The sequence below is a fragment of the Dromiciops gliroides genome, chromosome 6, assembly GCF_019393635.1.
Source record: "Dromiciops gliroides isolate mDroGli1 chromosome 6, mDroGli1.pri, whole genome shotgun sequence".
NCBI classification, from domain to species: Eukaryota; Metazoa; Chordata; class Mammalia; order Microbiotheria; family Microbiotheriidae; genus Dromiciops; species Dromiciops gliroides.
In genome coordinates, this window is record NC_057866.1 from 74152343 (window position 1) to 74172905 (window position 20563).

A 20563-nucleotide genomic window follows, 5' to 3' on the forward strand; every position below is an offset into this window, starting at 1 on the left:
TTTACACCACAGGACCTCTAAAGGCACAGAAAACTAAGCTACCCCTGAAAACATGTTACACATACATATATACATACATGCATACATATCTATGTGTGTCTATTATAATTTTAAAAACACACCAGGTATTTTACGTAATCCTTTTTTTTTTTAATAAAAGAGAACTCCAAACTCCAAAATTACAGCTTCTAATGTGATTTTTCTTTGTTTAGCTACTTGTAAGAATTAAACATGGATTTAAAGAAAATATACAAACAAACTGAAGTAAGTCAAAACCAGGAAGGGAGGGAGTACAGTCAGGGTCCAATGAGTGAGGATAACGAATCCCCCTAAGTGGTTACAAATATTCAAATTTGTAATATTCCAAAGTAAAATTAAGTAAAATATGGAAATTGTTTCTAGCCCAATTAAATTTCAGTGTGAATTCTAATAATATAACCATATCATGGGATTCATTATTCACACTAATCAAGACCTGGCTGTAACATATTGTGAACCATTTTCTGTATATGCATTCTTCTATGCTGAATTTAAAAAAAAATAGCAAGGTGAAAGAATAAGCAACTGGTGTTTAATTTGTCAATAATGACAATATTACTACTAATGATAATTTCCCATTCATACTACACTTTATAGCTTATAACATATTATCACATACATTATATCTCATTTTCTCTTCACAACAACTGAGCGAGGTAGGGAGGGCAAGTATGCTTATTTTGTGAAGTGACATACCTAAGGTTGAGAGTTTAATTAGCTTTCCTAAGGTCACAGAGTGACAGAGCTGATATCAGAAATGATAGGCTTCTGTGTCTTATTAGCTCTTAGAAGCATTGTTACCATTTATACACTTAATTATGCAAACACACACACTTATTGTTAGATTAACCAACATTTTTATTTTTAAAAAGTCATTTGATAGAGAAGCTTCAGTAACAATTACAGTAGCTCACATGAATACTATCCATTCAGATTTACAAAGCAGTTTTCTTCACAGTACCATTAGGAGGTAAGTAATTCAATTATTATTATTGTTTCTACTTTACAAATACAGGATGACTTGTTGAAGGTGCCACAAAAGAATAGCTCAAAGAATCATTTCCAATCATTGGGACAAGAAAGCAATTTTGAAGCTATGTGAGTTACATAGATATCACCCTTGTAGAATCATGGAATCTCTGGGAGCTGGAAGGGACTCAAGGCATAACAACATACTTTCCCATAAAGAAACTGAAAGGTTTGTAGGATGAGATGTCTTAAATTTACTGCCATCATGATGAAATTAACCATATTCAGGAGATTGTGGATCCAATGCAATTTGGAAGTAACACAGTAGAATCTGAGGTCTAGAGACCTGTTTATACTGATAGAGAGAGTGGCAGAAAGCTGGGGCCAGGACTTAGATGTGAATCTGTGTTTATAAGAGTTCTGGGGCAGCTAGGTGGCGCAGTGGATAGAGCGCCGGCCCTGGATTCAGGAGTACCTGAGTTCAGATCCGGCCTCAGACACTTAACACTTACTAGCTGTGTGACCCTGGGCAAGTCACTTAACCCCAATTGCCTCACTAAAAAAAAAAAAAAAAAAAAAAATAAGAGTTCTAGGCCACACTGCCAACACAGCAGTATAAATAAATATTAGAAAGTAATATCTTAATTATTCAGAAAGAAAATTGAGCCAAGTCATATGTAAAATTACAGTCCATGAAATTTTAATAGCACCAACAATTCTGGAAATATACTTAGCTGCTTAGATATGTGACCTTGTCATAGGAAAGAAATATTTCCTGAATTGAATATTATCTTGGATAATTTTGTAGACACAAAGGAACAAGCCACATGTAAAAATTCCATTTACCAAATATGTGGCATGAATACTAGTACATAGGAAAACCTTAAAAAATATTACATGAATTAATTCCATTCAACTAATATTTCTAAGCGCCTGTTATCTTTAACATGCTATACTAAGGACTTGGCTTCAGAGAAATAGTTTAGATAAGACACTGTTCTTGCCCTCACAGAGTTTCAGTTTAGGACAGAAGAAGACATATAAGCAAATAATTATGAGATAGAACTGCACATGATAAGTGAGTACAAAAGAACATAGAATGAATGAATGAAAATGCATGAATGAACATCTGTATTTCTTACCATCATCACAAGTAAAATCCTGAATCGCAACATCCTGGATGGGAATCTCTTTTAGGAAGTAAGGTTTCTGACATCGAGGATTTCCTGTTACGATGCGTTTCTTCCTAAGCCAATCTCCCAACCAAGCCAAGTAGCAGTTACAGTTAAAAGGATTGGCCAAGAGGTTTCTAAGAACCATATGTAAACAATGCACAGTTTAGTTAGAACAACTTTATTTTTCACAAAGCACAGTATGTTAAAATAAAGAGGGAAAGCCTTTCCTGGAGCCCACTATTTTAGTTCTTAGGAAGGGAAGATTGCAGGGAAGAGAGAGTTGGGGGTAAATCCTTTGAATTCCTTCTCTCTATTTCAGTATTCTTCCCATCTCTCATTTATACACAGGTATACACTAGATGTATTTTCCCTGGTTCAAACATTCCATTTATACTTGGGGGAGAAAAAAATCCCAGAAGAAAATCCTTCAAGTGATTCTATACAAAAAAATAAAGTTGAAGGCAGCAATTTTGGATTTATGCACTGTATCTTGATATATCTCATTTAGAAGTAATTTAAACTTGTCTGAGATCTGACTTGCTGTCAAACTATCCTGCACTGATAATGCGGTAATTCAATATAAAGATGAAGGCTGATTACTTTATATTATTGGGTTTAACCTGACAACAGCTATTTCATTAATTTGTCATCTCAAGATTTCCATCTCTTATTTGCTCCAGAGAATAGGTTTCCCATCTAAAGTGACAGCTGAGTTGATTACATGCCAGTTATAAAAATGAATTTACTTCTACAAATCCCAATACTTTTGGCATCTCACCACTTGAACACAAACCTATTGACAATTCCATTATTTATAAACATGCCATCTTTAATATGCACAAATTAGTCACTAGGTGTAAAATGTCACATTTTATGTGGAAAGAGGATTAAGTGCTTTACTGATGGATGCTTCCCTCAGAAATAATTCCGTTAGTGACTTGAGCTATGTGAAACAAGTTTTTTTTTTCTTTTCCTTCCTCTCCAGTCACCTTTATTTCCCACCCATTAAATTATAACAATACATTTAGATGCAAACCACTGCTTGGAAATTAATCATTTCTAACACTACTGTTATGCATAATACAATGTATGAATATATACACAGATACTCTCTGAGCACCAGCAGCACATTCATCCCCAACTCTTTCGTTTTATGATTATGAAAATTTTTTCTTCACAAAACTCTAGGAAATGTTTTGCTCCCAAGCCTGCTAACAGATGGCTTTGGATTGTAGAACTGGCAAGGACTATTTAGGACATCTAGTCTCATCCCCTTATTTTAAAATTGAGGTACTTGAGGATCTGGGAAGAGGAGGAACATTCTCTAGGTTGCACATTTGGTCAGTGTCAGAGCTGGGATTAGGAGCCAGATCCTCTGACCCTAAATTCAACATTCTCCCACTGCCCCATGTTAGTTTCTCTTTCTTATAACAACTCCACACTGAGAATTACTTTAATGACTGACCTTACCAACCTTATTTACTTTGCAAATAACCAAGTAAAAGTAAGATTATTGTAGTGGGGAGTATACTAACAACTTTTCTATTTCAGTTGTATCATATAATAAAATGTAAAGAGTTTCATTGGTTAGACTGAATTCTTCATCTGCCTTGTCACATTTCTACTCGATTAAAAGAAGTGGTCAACATTTTTCTTTGTATGGAAGTCAATGTAGTTTTGGAGTTCAAATAACCCAAATCCAGCAAGTTGGTCACTTTTTTAAAAAAAAAAATGCATGAGCTCCTGGATTGGACATGATGTCTTGACACCGAGTTTTCTGTAATTCTCTTTTTATTATCTGTGCTTAATGAGGACATCATATTATGATGAAAACATATAACTACATCTCTAATTGGCTAATTCAGTCAATAAATAAGTTACCATCAATACTCACAATGTGGATAAGGAATGGAGGGTATCGAAAGCTCCTGGAGCAATTGTTGTAATTTGATTGTCATACAACGAAAGCAAACGGACAGAACTGAGTCCTATGAAACTATCATTCCCTACACAGGTTATGCGATTACTTCTTAACATCCTGGAAAAGAAAGGACATTGTTACAGAAATTAAGAATCATATTGACATTATAGCTAATGAAATATAGAACATATCCATTTCATTACTGTTTTCTGTATAATTTATTAATGAGAAGTATATTTATAAGCCACAAGCATCGTGCTTATTAGTGGAACATTGCAAAAAATAGTATCATGCCTGAGTTTAATATAGCCATAACCACACACTTATTTCCAGTGCTACTGTCATAAAAAGAATTATACTTGATTATAAGAATTTCATTATTAGGATTCCAATGTTTATTACCATATATTATTACTACTATGCTACTGCAATCATGATTTCTTATAATGAGCTTTTTATAACATTGCAACAAAAATGATTCTGCCCATAAAGCAGCTGAATTGTTTATCTCTTGATGGAGAAATCCTTTTAGAGGTAAAATTTTGGCTGATTATTTGTGATATTCTTCATATATTCCTGCATCATTTAAGACACTAATTTTCCTGTTCATGCCACTAAATAAATGATATAATACGCTAAAATATTAAAAGAAGGAGATGAGTGCACTTCCCTGAGATGCATTTAAAAACATTCCTGTACAGAGGGAATACACCTCAATTACTGAAATGAACTGGTATCCTAACTTCATGGGCACTGATACAAAACATAGTAAAGGATCGAATGTGTATTGTGTATCACTACACAATACATAAAAGATATGTGATTGCACCAGTAGTAAGTCCTATAAGTCCTGGGAGGATGCCTGAGGCACCTGGAATTTAAATGGTTTGTCTGGAGTCACATAGTCAAAGGTGATATCTGAAACTATTCTTCCTGATTTGAAGTCTAGGAATTTATTCACTCTGACATTTTAACTCTATATTATTAAAAACAAGTAAGAGTGTGTAATGCATAATTTGTCTGTCCACCCTCTCTAAAAAAAAGGTATGGTAGGGAGTAATAACTTTAAAAGCTTAAAATTTATTTTAAAAGAATGTCTTGTCATGTATCTTCAATCATCTGAAGATGTGACGATCTAGAATTAAAGAATTTCAGGGTTGAAAGGGATTTCTGAAGCTATATAGCTGAAACTGTGCCAGAGAAAGAATTGTTTTGCTATTGTTTAGTCATTTTTTTTTTTTAGTCGTGTCCAACTCTTGGTGATCCCATTTGGGGTTTTCTTGGCAAAAAGATATTACAGTCATTTGCCATTTCCTTCTCCAGCTCATTTTACAGATGAGGAAACTGAAGCAAATAAGGTTAAGTGACTTGCCCAGGGTCACACAGTTAATAAGTTCCTAAGGCTGGATTTGAATTTAGGTCTTCCTAACTCAAGGCCTGGCCCTTAAACCACTATGCCATTTATAACTTAAATAGTGTTTCTATTACATACTATATTACTATTATTCATATTATATTATTTCTTAAATAGTGTTTCAGTTACATAAAAGTATAGCTGCTTGGCTCTAGCAATCATAAATGTTGAAAGGCAGAACAAGAAAGAACCAGGGGCTTGAAAGGATCATGGCCTGGGTCTTCCCGCATTTCTGGTAAAGTCAGCTGTCTTAAAATTTAAAAATCAGAATCATAGCATTATAGATCTAGGGCTGCAAGGGACAATGCCAAAGCTTATCTTCATATCCTACTTATACACTCTCCTTCCATTAGTAGGTCTAGGAAACACAACAGAGGTCTGAGACAATGAAAATTGTACTGGGAAGGATGGAGAGAAGTTTGAGAGAGTTGAATGGCTTTATGACCTTTTAGTTACATGGATGATTACAGAGGAAAAGGCAGGAGGATCATGGGAGAATTCCCAGTAGGCAAGAATGGGTAATTCAGGCTAGAGAAAAAATACAAACATATATATATATGCATATGTATATACACACACATATATTCAACTTACAAATAGGGTGTGTTCTAAAAGTTTGTTTGCAATTAATAATTAAAGCTAGCATTTATAGAGTGCTTTAAGTTTCGCAAAATGTTTTACAGAAATTAATTCTTTTGGGGCTTATAACAACCACGGGAGGTAGTGAAATTATCAGCCCCATTTTCCAGATGAGAAAACTGAAACAAAAAGAGGTTAAGTCAATTGCTACTAAGTGACTGACCCCAGATCTGAACTTGGGTCTTCTTGACTCAGGTTCAGTGTTCTATCCATTGTACCACCTAGTCACCTAGTATGCTTTTGTTTGGTGCTTAGAATGAATTTCCCTATGTATACATTGCTCTACATGGTGGTTAGATACCAGTCCAGTCTCTAGAAGCATATTTAACTCATAATGGACCTGAGGCATATCACAGTACAATGTAAGATATGCGCAGGGCTCTTCGAGGGAGAAAGCTCTCTAGCTTAGCCCCAGAATACACATGGGTCGGTGGGAAAGATGAGTTCTCAAAGAAGTAAGCACACAGATATTAGAGAAATTCATTATCATGTCTGGCCAGATTAATGGGAATAATTTGTTTCCCCAATCAACATGGGTGGCTATATGCTTCAGGCCTTAGGATGCTATGTGTTCCCTTTGATACTATTCTCTTTTTCCAGATTTTTTCTGGACTAGAATCTCATTGTGTTTTGAGACACTACCTCAGGCCTTCAATTGGGAGCAGAATATGCAAAAAACTGTGTATGTTGGGAAGGAGATAAGGAATTGAGAAGGGAGCAGGAATATAATTCTAGTGTCCATATCCATGGACAGGTACCACTGATGGAAAATGAGCTGGGCAAAGGATTGAACAGGATGAGAGCAGGGGCCTGGATCACAGTTGGGAAACTGAAGCCCCCAATCCCAATAAAATCAGAGGTCCAGTAAACAAAAAAAAAAATGCAGATCAGACCAGTAGCCTTGATAAATGGTCTACTGTGATTTCTATGGCTGAAAAAATATTCCTCTTATAACTAATCTTGTGACAGGCCTTTTCTGGATTTAGTCAGATTGGTCTTGATCTTGCCAGGAAAAAGGCTACCAATTCACTTTCTGGCCATCTCTGTACCATGACACCTACCCATATCTCATCCCTTTCCATCTTCTCTTTTCTGTGTTATTTTCACATCAGCATGTAGGCTCCTTGAAATCAGGGACTATCTTTCCTGGTTATATTTGTATACCTAGCACTATTTATCACAGTATTTGGAATTGTGTTAAGTACTTAATAAATATTAGGTCTATCTAATGATATCTATCTCTCTAAAAATGGAGACATGCAGTTCATCAGCAAGCATGTATTTAAAGTCTTTTGCACTTAGTAGGATTGCTATAAGCTGTGACCCACTGGCATAGACTTCAAGAATGCATGATTACCTCTATACCATCATGGAGTACCATGATAACAAGTCAGCAAGGAAATGATTTATTTTCCTACTAAATTATGAGCTCCTTGAAAACAGGGGTCACATTAATGTCCATCTTTGTCTCCCTAATACTTAGCATGTTGCTTTGCTGTATATTATATGATTAATAAATTCTTGTTAAAAAAATTCTTGTTGAATGGCACAGCAATTTTCATATCTCTTCCAGAAAGGTGATAGGCACACAGTAGGTATAAAATGACTGGCTGCTGAATGAATAAGTTTGACTGTTTTAAATCATCTCTATGTGTGAGAAAAACAATAAGTCACGCACACAAAAAATGTTACAATGAAAACAAGGAGGCTTACAGAGTTTTCAGGCTTTCTAATCCCTTGAACATTTTATGGCGAACATTTTCCAACCGGTTACTAGTGAGAAGAATTTCATTTACACCAGAGGCTCCTTCAAATGCTCCTTCTTCAATGTCTGTGATCTTATTGTTGCTGAAGTTTCTAAATGAACATCAATATGACAAAGAGAAACAGTTGGAGATTTCTTCATGATTATTGATGGGCATCAAAATAACAAATATTGAAGAGGGTTGTATAATATGTCTACCTATATTTCCATACTGCTCGCTTGCTTGCTCTATCTATCTATCTATCTATCTATCTATCTATCTATCTATCTATCTATCTATCTATCTATCTATCTATCTATGATCTACTTACCTGCCTACTTACCTACCTACCTACCTACATATCTACTTACCAAAATTTTGCTTTCAGGGAAGAAATGTTACAAAACTTTTCAGGATTTCCCTTTCCCACACTCCTAAATCTGAATAAATTCTCAAAGTCTGGGCCTCAAAGAACTACTGTTATCCTACATGAGAAAAGACAAGAGGAAAAAGGGCAATAATAAAAATAACAAAAATCCTGATAACACTTTTGTTTCCAAGTGTGGATAAGGTGTGTAAGATAGTCCTCACTCAAAGACAAGGTTCTATGCTATACACTTTTATAGTCTCCACAGTAAAATTGGTAAAAGAGCAGGAAATCTTTGTTGAATAAAAAGAAGTAGTCAGGTTAAGTAATAATAACTGACAGACATATAGATTTTTCAGATTTGCTATGCACACATGTATATGTAATATATAAATAAATACATTAATTTACATGTGTATATAGTTCTCTCTATATATACACATACATATGTTTATATGTAATATACAAATAAATACATTAATTTACATGTGTATATAGTTCTCTCTCTTTCTCTCTACATATACACACACACACACACACACACACACACACCACCACCACCACCACCACCATCAGCACCACCACCACCAGAAAAACAATCTTAAGAACCTAAGAAGCTAGATATCCTTCATTTCTCTCCTGGATTCCACTTCTGACTCTCTAATACCTGCCACCATGCCTCAGCTGCCTTTCCCCCTTTCTCCTAGAACCTTCATTCTGAGGAAGAGCTCAGGTCAGCCATCCTTAATTCCTCTCCTGGCTTACAATGTGACTCTGGACTTTGATACTAGGGGCCCAAGTTGATACTTTCTTCTACCCCCCTCATCCCCTCTACTTTTCAGTTCCCCTTTATGTGTTATCTTCCTCCATTACAATATAGGGTTCCTGAGGGCAGGGCTTGCCTCTTTTTTTCTTATATTTGTATGGCTTAGCATAGTAAATATTTACTAAATGCTTGTTGACTAAAAACCTTTAAGGTAGATACCACAGACAATATTATTTGCATATTACAGATTTAGAACCAGAGAGAAAGGGATAAAGTGTGGGGGGACCATGGGTCACTTTAGCTAGTAAGTCCCTGAGGTAGAATTCAGATCTATGCCTCTCTGGATTCTAAAGTCAATGCTCTTTTAATTATACCATGTTGCCTCTCTTAATCCCTGCATCTGTAACCTTTAGTTGATTTTCCCTAGAGTTCTTTAGGAACTTTTCTTGTGGTTTCTCCTTCTCTTTGACTAGACAAAGTATTAAAAACTTTCTTCATCTCCTTATTTTAATTTCCGCCTCTATTGCCTTCACTTCCACTCTACTTGCTTCTGTCATCACCTGAAATCATTTCATCAACTGAAATTGTCTTCTCAAAGCTCTATCTCCCTTTTTGTCTACTCACACTGCCATAATTCTAGTTCAGACCCCCATGACACCTTTCCTGAAATGATGTCACAGTTTTCCATAAGGTTTCTGTTCCTTATGTCCTTCCCCATTCCAATTCATTTTTTTTCTCACTTGCCAAAGTGATTTTTCTAAATTGTACAAAGCACTGTTATCAATGATCTCTAGTTACTTTCTATTACTTACAGAATCAAACATAAACTTCTATGCTTGTCAGAGAAATTCTGGCCCTTCTTTCTATTTCCAGTGCTTAATAAGGTACCTGGTACATAGCAAGCACTTAATAAATCCTTGTTGATTGACTATTATAATAATTCTCTAGCAGGTATGTCTTGACTCGTCTTTCCAATCTGTTCTATGATCTCTCTCTGTCTCTGTCTCTGCCTCTCTCTTTCTCTCTGTGTCTCTGTCAGTCTGTCTCTCTCTTTTTCCCCCTTCTTATTTTCTCTTGGTAATCTCATAATTTTCCATGGGTTCAGTTAACACCTCTAAGATGACTCCTAACTATGTGTATCTTGACTTAAAACTTTTTCCTGAATATTTGCTTTTCATATCCAGCTGCCAATTGGATAGCTCTATCTATACCTTGAATTCAATACATCTAAAAGTGAATTCATTATATTCCCTCTTAGACCTGCCAAATCTTCAGACTTCTATCTCTACCATTCCTCCAATATTTCAAGCTCTAAACCTCAGCACCATCTTCTCTACTGTCCCTCTTGCCACACATCCAATTTTTGCCAAACCTTCCCATTGTAATATTTTTTGTTTTTTTGGTTTTTGTGAGGCAATTGGGGTTAAGTGACTTGCCCAAGGTCGCACAGCTAGTAAGTGTTAAGTGTCTGAGGCCGGATTTGAACTCAGGTCCTCCTGACTCCAGGGCTGGTGATCTATCCACTGCGCCACCTAGCTGCCCCCTTCCCATTGTAATATAAGGGGAAGGAGCTATTTCCTTTTTGTCTTTACATTCCCAATGCTAGCACATTAGGTTCCTTGTACATAGTAGGTGTTTAATAAATATTTATTGAACTGAATTAATAAATGTTTATTGAATCCATACTAATACTACAACAAATTTCTTCTGGTATAGATATGTCCATTTCCAATCTCTGTTCAAAGACTTTCAGTTTTTAGTGTTTACCTATTAAAGAGCACACGTCTTTATCTCATATCCAAGTTTCTACATAATTTAGCACCACTTTTTGTCCTTTACATTTACTTTATGTAACTTTCATCTGTGAACTCTATGTTCCAGTCATCCTAGAGAGTATTACTGGTCCTCAAATTCTTCTGCCTCCATACCTTTGCTCATCCTGTTCCCTATATGCTCCTCCCTTTATCTGTTAATATTTTTCCATCCAACTTAAATGATACCTCTACTAGGAAGCCTACCTGATGTTCCAAGTCAATAATAATCTTCCATGACTGAGCTCATATAAGTATCAAATATGTTATAGTTAATGTCATTGGATATTACAATTATCTGTAATTAGGTCTTAACTATGATGTAACATTCAGAAGTACAATCTTTTCTAAATTTTGCATCTCTTTTACCCCTTAACAGAGTGATCTACACACAGTAGGCCCTTAGTACCTTTTTGATTGAGAATGAATGAATGAATGAATGAATGAATGAATGAATGAATGAATGAACGAATTCAAGCAACTTCACTTCCATATCACCTTCCTTCCAACTCCCTGCTCCATTTCCCCAGGTAAAAGAGAATAAAGAAGAGGGCCTTTGATTCTATCAACTCACAATAATTAAAAAAAAAATAATTAACTCTCAAAATTAACAATAACTGTGCTATGTTAAAAACAAGATATCCTTCAACTTAGAATTAATGTATAGTTATAAGACATAAGATAGAACAAGTCCAAAAAAAAAAAAAGAAATAGAACATGTCCAAATTTATTCTAATGGTTATACCGGCTCTTCACTAGGGTATTTTCATTAAAGGCTAGAAAGATTTTTTTTTTTAATCTGGAAACTGCTGAGCTGGTAAACTTATTTTACAGTATAAATTGTGGACATGAAGTGACATAGATGAGCTAACAAGTCAGTTTTCCAATCATTTGGTTTTGATTATTTTCTGATGAAAGTTTAATGAAGCAAAAAAGTCAAATGCTTTTCTTGAATGTGCTAAAAGAGGCGTTAACAGTATGGTTTGGGGAGTAGTAAAGGAAGTTACAAAACATTACTGGGTACATTTCTGATGAGCTTAGATTGCTACATTCCTGCTGTGACTTCATAACCAACCAGCTGTCAAAGTCTAAAAGAAGATGCCCAAAGATGCCATAAGAAGTCTTGCTCTTGCTTGTGTCTAGACTTAGAGACAAGAGCAGTCAGCTCTGACCTCCATTCATTAAGCTAACCCATGCAAGAGTTACTTCATGGGGGTTTGATTATCTGCTGGGCTGGCACTTTTCACATTTCATAATTTTCAAAGATGCTAAGGGGAAATGCACACATGTGGAAAAAATGATGAAGAAAATAAGCTTACATTTTACGTAGCTGTGGGAGCTTCTTAAAGATTCCTGTAGCTTCCAACACTGTAAATTCATTGTTATTGAGACGGCTACAAAAAAAAAAAAGAAACAAAAAGAAACAAAAAGTAAATTTAAAAAATCCTATCCTTATTCATTAACCATGAATTTAGAGCCAGTGAGACCTCAGTTCAAATCCCACCTCTGGCACTTTTTACCTGTGTGGCTAGGCAAATAACTTCACCCATATGAATCACAATTTCCTCATGTGGAACATAGTTAACAACTACCTGTATACAAGGCATTATGCTTGGAGCCATGACAGAGTCAAAGAAGTCTAAGTTCTTGCCTACAAAGATTACAGTCTTGTTTGAAAGATAAAGCACAATATAAAAAGGTAACTGATAATACAAGGGGACAGATAAAAAAAAAGCCAAATGAATGGCACAGATAACAAGTGGTAGAAGAGCCAAAGAATAGGAGAAAACACTGTCTTTTTAGAAGATTAACCCTAAATATCAGCATGCAATAATATGGCATGAATTTTTAAAAAAACACTCCTATGGAAATAAAATTTAAAATTCTGTAAAAGACAGAAAAATTTAATTTTTTAAAATGAGTTGCCAAATCCCCAGTTTTCCTAGCTATATATAGTATTTACATATAAAATATCAGCTTTTTATTTGCACTGAAATATCCCCCTGTTCACATATTTCCATGGTCTGATGAAAACTATCATTTAGAGTTTAGTTTTTGATACTCACATAATGCCTTTTATCCCTTGAACTCAAAGCAAGAGTTAATTTAAAAAAATCATATTAGCCTCCCCTAATTAAACTCTCATAATTAACAGAAATTTCCAAATAGTGACTCCCATTAGCACTGCTAGTGCTAACTGCACAATGAGTTGAAAACTGATTTCTAGAGTTCTCCCCAGGGGCAGAGAGATGAACTGAGATACTCCCTAAAATACTAATTTACACAGAACAATGGTTATAACAGAGTGCATCAATTTGAAGAAATTTTAATTATTGAGAACACAACAAGAACATTGTAATTTCCATTGAATTAATTTCTTCATCTGGAGTCAGAACACACTGGTTCATAGCTTGTCTCTGACAACTGCTAGCCGTGTAACCTGGGAAAGGAACTTCACCACCTTTTGTCTCAGTTTTCCATAAAATGAAAGGGCTGGACTGTGATTATCTTTAGGTTACCTTCTAGCTTTAAATATGGTTTTATGATCCCATTCATCTCCTTCCTATAACCTGGGATTATTGTTACGGCCATCATATAGAAAAATATTGTGTGTGAAAAACCCAGTGTAAATGATAGAACACCACGAAAACATAGAGAGACATTATTTGGCGGTGGTGGTGGAGGATGGGGTGAGATGGACTCACAGTTCTGCAGTGTACTGAGGAATGTGATCTGGAATCTTGTTGAGTTTTTGATTGGAGCAATCTACTGTAGTCCCTTCACAGCGACACTTTTCAGGGCAAGCCAGATCTGCAAAGCAGTCTCCGCTTAATTTTGATCGATAATCTTCTGTGCCTATTGAGGAGTCAAACCAAGACAAAGACTGAGCATAAAGTTTAGGATACTTCTTTCTTTGAAGGAAGGAAAAAAGAAGAAAAGAAAGAAATCTCCAATTCAACAACAAGTGTATAGCTTGGGAGATATTTGGTCAGTACTGTGATACGGCACAGACACAAGGGTGTCAGGAGAGGGTTAATGCAAGGGCTTGAAATTCACTAGGGGAAAAAAAATGTGACCAGATTCACATGATAGGATAACATTAATAAGTTGAGCTTTTCACAGCTGTATTTCCTGCTGATCCTGTTATGAGCCAATCTAGCCTGCTTTGCAGCTAATCACACAATTATTGCTCTTAATTCTCCCAGAGTTTATTATTCCTCTGAGTAAAGATTTTATCTGACATCAGTGTATCTTTGTATGTCATCTTTTGATAAGGGCTTTTTAATTCCCCCTTATGTGTTGACTGGACTTTATTCAGTCTTCAAGATTCATTAATGGCTCCCTACCTTTCACATAATCTCAAAAATACACCAAGTCCTCTTTTTAAGAATTTTGTTTTAAAAATGTATAATCCTGATTTAAGCCTCAGCAGCTTGTCATGCTGTAGAAAGCTGCGTGACGTTCCATGGTGCTTGACAGAACCATGTTTTACTCATACCTCACAACCACATGGTTAGATCAAGCACAACAGAAAATCTCGCCACATAATCATTACGGCATCCACTAGGCCAAGGATCAGACCAAGAGGAAAGACAAAGGAATTAGGGGGGAAAGCAACAGACACTGGCAGTGGAATACTGTGTACAGGAAGGACATGCATTCTCCTTGCAGACTGTTTACCGCCAGAGTTAAGTGTTATTATAGTCTCTTTATGGGAAAGATAAGAAAAGGCTACACTGAAAAGTCCTCTTGCCATTTCTCACACTCTACAGAATGGAAGCAACACCTTTCCCCTTTTCAGAATACATCCAGGAAGAAATTGAGGGTTTGTTCCAGGGAGAACAGACAGAAACTCAAAACACCTTTGGCTTTTCAAACAAAGGTGAAGACAAAAAACTAATAAGAGGTGCATCAGGATTGGGAAAAGCTACCATGATTTAATTCAGACACTACACTTTTTACTTACAGCCAAAATGGTGAACTCCTGCAAAAGTAAAGATAGCCAAGAAGGAAAGAGTAATCCTATTTGCAATGAAGACATGCAACATGACTTTTTCCCCCTCTCATTTATAGGGGAATAATCTGTTATGAATTATAAGGGTTCTCATGTGTAATCTTCATTATCTTTTCTGTGGTATGACACTTTTACTTAAAAATGAGACCCCACATTCTATGGTCTTTTAATTTATCATTCCTATGCCTGCAGTGAGGTAGAGAGGCTACAGTTATGAAATCAGAACTGAATCACAGCATCCCAAATTCTGGCGTCTCTTCTGAGTACTAGCATCTAACATAGATTGATTATCCTCATTAGAAGGTAAGCAACTTGAGGGAGCTTGTATCTTTGTATCATTGGTATATTTGTATCTTGCGGAACCTAGCACCATGCCTGACACCTCAGAGGTAGCTATTAAATGCTCATATAATTTGTTTTCTTAAAAAAGGCAATGAGAGGCAGCTTTGTGGCACAGTGGATAGAGCACTGGTTCTGGATTCAGGAGGACCTGAGTTCAAATCCAGCCTCAGACACTTGACACTTACTAGCTGTGTGACGCTGGGCAAGTCACTTAATCCTCACTGCCCCGCAAAAAAGAAAAAAAAAAGTAATGGCATAACATGCACATTGCGAATTTATATTTTAGTTTACCTTTTTATTTTTGTGACCTGTGCCTGATATTTGGTTGGTTTTTTGAGTTTTCAGAATGGAAACTCCCTTTCTGATATAAATAAGCAATTTTGTAATTTACAGTCATAGGAAATGCCATAGGCCCTAACTGATTGTATGGCTTGTCCAGGGTCATATGAACAAAGAACTTAGACCCATGTTTCCCAGTATTCAAGGCTGGCCCCTCCATTCACTCCAGTGTGTTGTCTCTTCATGAACTTTTTACAAAATACATTCATCAATGTAAAATCTTAAATGACCATGTTGCTATAGCAAGTGAACATTAAAACCAATTTTTAAAGAAAGAGTTCAATAGAGACTGAAGGACTGTAGCCAGTGATTTTAAATTAGATTTTCAGATGTGGCCTAACAGGTTATAATATTCTAATTTCCAAATAATATTCAGTGGAATAATATATTTGTTAGTTAGATAGAGGACAGAATAACTATTTTGTCACTTTTATGAATAAAAAGAGCTGACTGGTATGTTTCAGTGATATACTAATCCTTTGTTTCTGAACATAGTTCAGAACACCGTTATGAACATAGTTTAGAGGTCATGAATGCTAGATTTCTGAGTCATTAAATATATGCCTTCAATCCATTGACAGTGATGGTTTTAAGGATGGGTATCCAGGTTCAATATATAATAAACAACTTGAATAAAATGGGGGCCTGATACATCCTTATGAGCTCTATCTTTGACTAATCAGTCCTCCTAATGGTTCAAATGAATAGACTATAATTCATGATCTTTGATATTTCTTTTTAACACCTTTTCTATTTTTAGTTATTGGCAGTAAACGGGTGCATACACATAAACAATCAGTTTGATTTTTTAGGTGAACACTTTGAATTTCTTCTCTCCCCCAAATGCTTTTTCTCCTCTGTTATCAGAGAATGACAAAAGTAAGCAAAACTAAACAAGCTTGGTACTGATTAGACAGACAGTGAAGAAAGATTACCATTTAAGGATGTAAATCATAGTGACTATTTTATAGGCTTTCTAGTGACAAGAACACAGCTGTTCTACCTATTATTAATCTCAAACGGTCTGCTACTTTGATAAGCACAAGATATACAATCACCTTCCAGTTTATTTCTGCTTTAAAATAATGAGTTTTTACAACTGCCAAGGAGGGCAAATCATGTGCTTCTTCCATTGCTAATTTTCCTATATTCAGTCAATATATGAATGTGAGAATGTCGAAAAATCCCTTGATTATCCCAGTTCAAAATAAATATACCATATTAAATAGAACCAAAATGGATATCTTAAATGCATCAAGTTCTAAGTAAAAACTGGCATCAACCAATTCTTAATTATTTAAACTATGGAGCAAGCATAAACCTATTGTACTTAGAAGTATAATTATTGCTTTCATAGCTGACACTGTGTCAATTCTTTTATGCTAATATCTGACAAAAAGACTTGATAACTGCAGGATACATCTAGTTGATGTACATTGCCAGTCAGTTAATGCATAAGGTATGTATATACATTATTTAAAAAAAATAAAAGCAAAACAACAAACCAAGAAGACATTACACACATTTTTTGCAGGCAAGGAAAAAAGAAGAATCACATTTCAAAGAGCTAGGACCAAAATCAGCATTTGCCTCAATGAAATTAAAAAATCTGAAGTAGTAAAGATTTATTGTTTATCCTTTTAAACCTACTTATCCATCTGCTTAAGTTATTCATAACATATAGGATCCATGTGAACTTCCAATGTCTTTATGAAAGACACCAACATTCTTTTTGTAGAATTCTATTGTGGTCCCAGAAATGAAGGGATGAATGAATAAGTAATGGTTGCAGACGGTCAGCAGGAAACTACTATTTCAGCATATGAAGTCGGGGGGGGGGGGGAATAATCCTTAAAAAAACAAAACCTTAAATGTTTGAAACTGACCAAACAGAACTAGCTCTTTGACCGTGGTAAGATCTGTCTTTAAAACCAGCTCAGGAAGCTACATTTTAAAAACAGAACAAAAGATAAAATATAAAAGGTAAGCAGTAAAAGTGATCTAAATAGAAAGCAGCAGGTTCTATCTAGTGTGAGTAGTTTTAGACAAATGTGCCAATACGGAAGTGAGGAAAAAAAGGGTGAAATTTTATTTTAGATCAGAAGCTGCATGCAAAGGCCACATCTTCAGGAAAGAACTACTAGCCAGCTACACAAGAAAAGTCAACCTATCTAAAAGACGCTCCATTTTCAAATACATGCATCAAAATCTATTAAGTTTTGAGAAAACTGTGTGTTTCAGGGTGAGAAAAGAGTGTCTGCAGTTAGTCCTACTACAGAGCAAAACCTACCTGGAATGAAATACTGTTCTTTAGCTAAATAAAAAAAAAAGAGAAAAAATAGAAGAGGCACCTGAATGTCAGCAAGCAAAGATATGAAATATATTAGATCAAGAGTGGACTGAAGTTTCTACAGATAATTCAATAAAAATGTATATTTGCAGCAGGAGCTATAATATAACAATGTAGAATGAATTGTAAATGTATCTTGGATCATGGATAATAAATAATTATCGTTTAGTTTTGGTATTAATGAACTGCTAAAAATAAACTATACCTTTAACAGCTATATATAATGCTATCAAAGATTTTAAACAATTACAAGATTTTATAGTAGAAAAAACAAGTTGTAATTTCAGCATGAAATTAACTCTTAATTTATATTAATATAATATCCTTATTTAGCAAAATGGTTTACGGTTATTTGAATATTACTAAAGTTTTCTAAATACAGTGTCTTTTAAAAATATATTTAGCTTAATATCCCTGGTCAAATGAAGAGAAGACGATTATGAGAGGGTGATATCAAATGGTATAAAGTATCAAATCATCTCTTCTACTTAAGTAGGCTAACCTGGACAAGTAGTTTTTACCATTCTTTGGTTCGTTTTTGGGAGAAATGAAACTATGGTTGATTATACTGAAGTTGTTCAATAAAGAACTCAGTAGGAAACAACAATAATTAATGAACTTTCTGAGATGGCTGTAAGGTCCTAGTATAGTTAAGGGTATGGCACGATATGTTGTTCGATTGCTTTTCAATGGATCAGATAGTCTCTTTCTTCTGCTGGATATTATACCCAAACTACCATAAACAAAGTCTAAAGTTCTTCTTATGGTCCTTTTGTTCAGTGGCACAAGGTAAAGAAGTAAGTTCTGCAATGTTTAACAATTCCAACAATGCTCAACAATTACTTCTGTAACCACTTCTTTGGGACAACACAAAGAAAATAACAGATGAACTAAGCAAATTACCTGAACAGCGGAATTTCTTGCTTTTGATCTGGCCGATCCTTTTGTTTGCCAGCCGGCGAGGGCTAGTGCACCGGGCACCACTGGTCTCAATAGGGTTTGTATGAAGATAATCCGCTAACCACTTCAGATGGCAGTCACAAATAAATGGGTTCTGAGCCAAATGCCTTTCAGAAACATACACATACACACACATACAAACAATTTTACACATTATTTAAAACTGGCTCAACTATTTCTAAAGCTAGAGCAGACTACTGGAATGAAAAATGCAAAAGGCTCAGGACCACCAAATTAAATCCAAATTATACATACAAAGTCTGAATAGCACGCAGAGGTGAAAAGGTGCCCTTGGCAATGGTCTGCAGCTTGTTGTCATACAAGGAGAGAAGGTTCAAGTTGTGGAGATCTTGAAAAGCATCTACTCGGAGGCAGTTTATCTTGTTAGCATTCAGTAGTCTGATTAATCAAAGATAGCAACAGAATTAAAAAATTAAATTAGTTTTCCAATCCTTCAGTTTCTTTGAACTGTCTGTTCTCTGAAACCTTACCCCCCAATAATTGTTTCTTTTGAGTATGATCATGAAATTTTAATTTGAAGAATTTAGGAGCTATGCAATGCTGCTATGTTATGTCAATTAAAGCCACGATCCTTCAGTCTTATTGCATCACAAATCATAGTGCAACCATTATATGCTACTATTTCTATGATTTTGCTCATATATTTTTCTATATGGTGGTGAACTCCCCCCCACACCCATATAAACACTGCCATTTAATCCCCATTCCTCTACATGGATTCAAAATCCCAGTTGTTTTCAAGTGCCACTCAGGTGCCATTTCTTCCATAAAGCCTTCTTCTATCATGCCAAGTCACCCTGATCTTTCCCTCAATTCCATATAATATTAGGTTCTAATTTCAAGGCACTATGCTATATAAAAGAGAAAAAAAAAACACAGTGATACAGTTCTGGCCTTAAGGAGCTGACATTTCATGGAGGATGTATAATATTAAGATTACACTTATAGGGGCGGCTAGGTGGCGCAGTGGATAAAGCACAGACCCTGGATTCAGGAGTACCTGAGTTCAAATCTGGCCTCAGACACTCAGACACTTAACACTTAATAGCTGTGTGACCCTGGGCAAGTCACTTAATTCCAATCGCCTCACTAAAAAACGACAAACAAACAAAAACAAAAACAAACACACAAAAAAACAGTGCAATCAGCGACCATCACCAAGTTGCCATAGCAATCCACTGATCTGAAAGGAGGGGAAAAGGTATGAGGGCTAGAGAGATCCCCAAAACGATGTGTAAATGCTCAAAAGCAAAGGAGAGGAGTTAAAGTAGGCAACAGGGGAAAAAAGAAGCCAAGATGTGGGTCACAACTTCACCCTCCCTCCCACACTATCTCCTTCACTTCAGGTATGAAAAAAAGGTTAAACATAACCTCACTCAGTCATCTCCAAGCTACTGAAGAAACAAGGATTTTATATATATGTGTGTGTGTGTGTGTGTGTGTGTGTGTGTGTGTGTGCATGTGTGTGTGTGTGTGTGTGTGTGTGTGTATTTAGTCTTGGCAGGTTTGAGAATAGACTTAGAGATTTAGCACACTCCAAGGACAAGGTACACCTCTGTCTGGGCTATAAATGAACTTCTTCCCATCAAAACAACCAACAGGGATTTTAATTAATTTTAATTTAAAAAAAAAAAATTTAGCTTTTTCCCTGTTCAAAAGACCGAGCAGATCTGTCACCTAGGTGTGGGAG

The 20563-nt window shown here is 35.6% G+C and overlaps 1 protein-coding gene across 1 annotated transcript in view; it reads right to left on the bottom strand.

Moving 5' to 3' along the window:
- Positions 1-20563, bottom strand: part of SLIT2 (slit guidance ligand 2) — a 412300-nt gene that overhangs the window by 97203 nt on the left and 294534 nt on the right. Inside the window, 8 exon segments of the mRNA XM_043972009.1 lie at positions 2151-2317; positions 4078-4221; positions 7871-8014; positions 12166-12240; positions 13552-13702; positions 17833-17856; positions 18796-18959; positions 19108-19251. Of these exon segments, the coding sequence (XP_043827944.1) occupies positions 2151-2317; positions 4078-4221; positions 7871-8014; positions 12166-12240; positions 13552-13702; positions 17833-17856; positions 18796-18959; positions 19108-19251 (1013 nt within the window).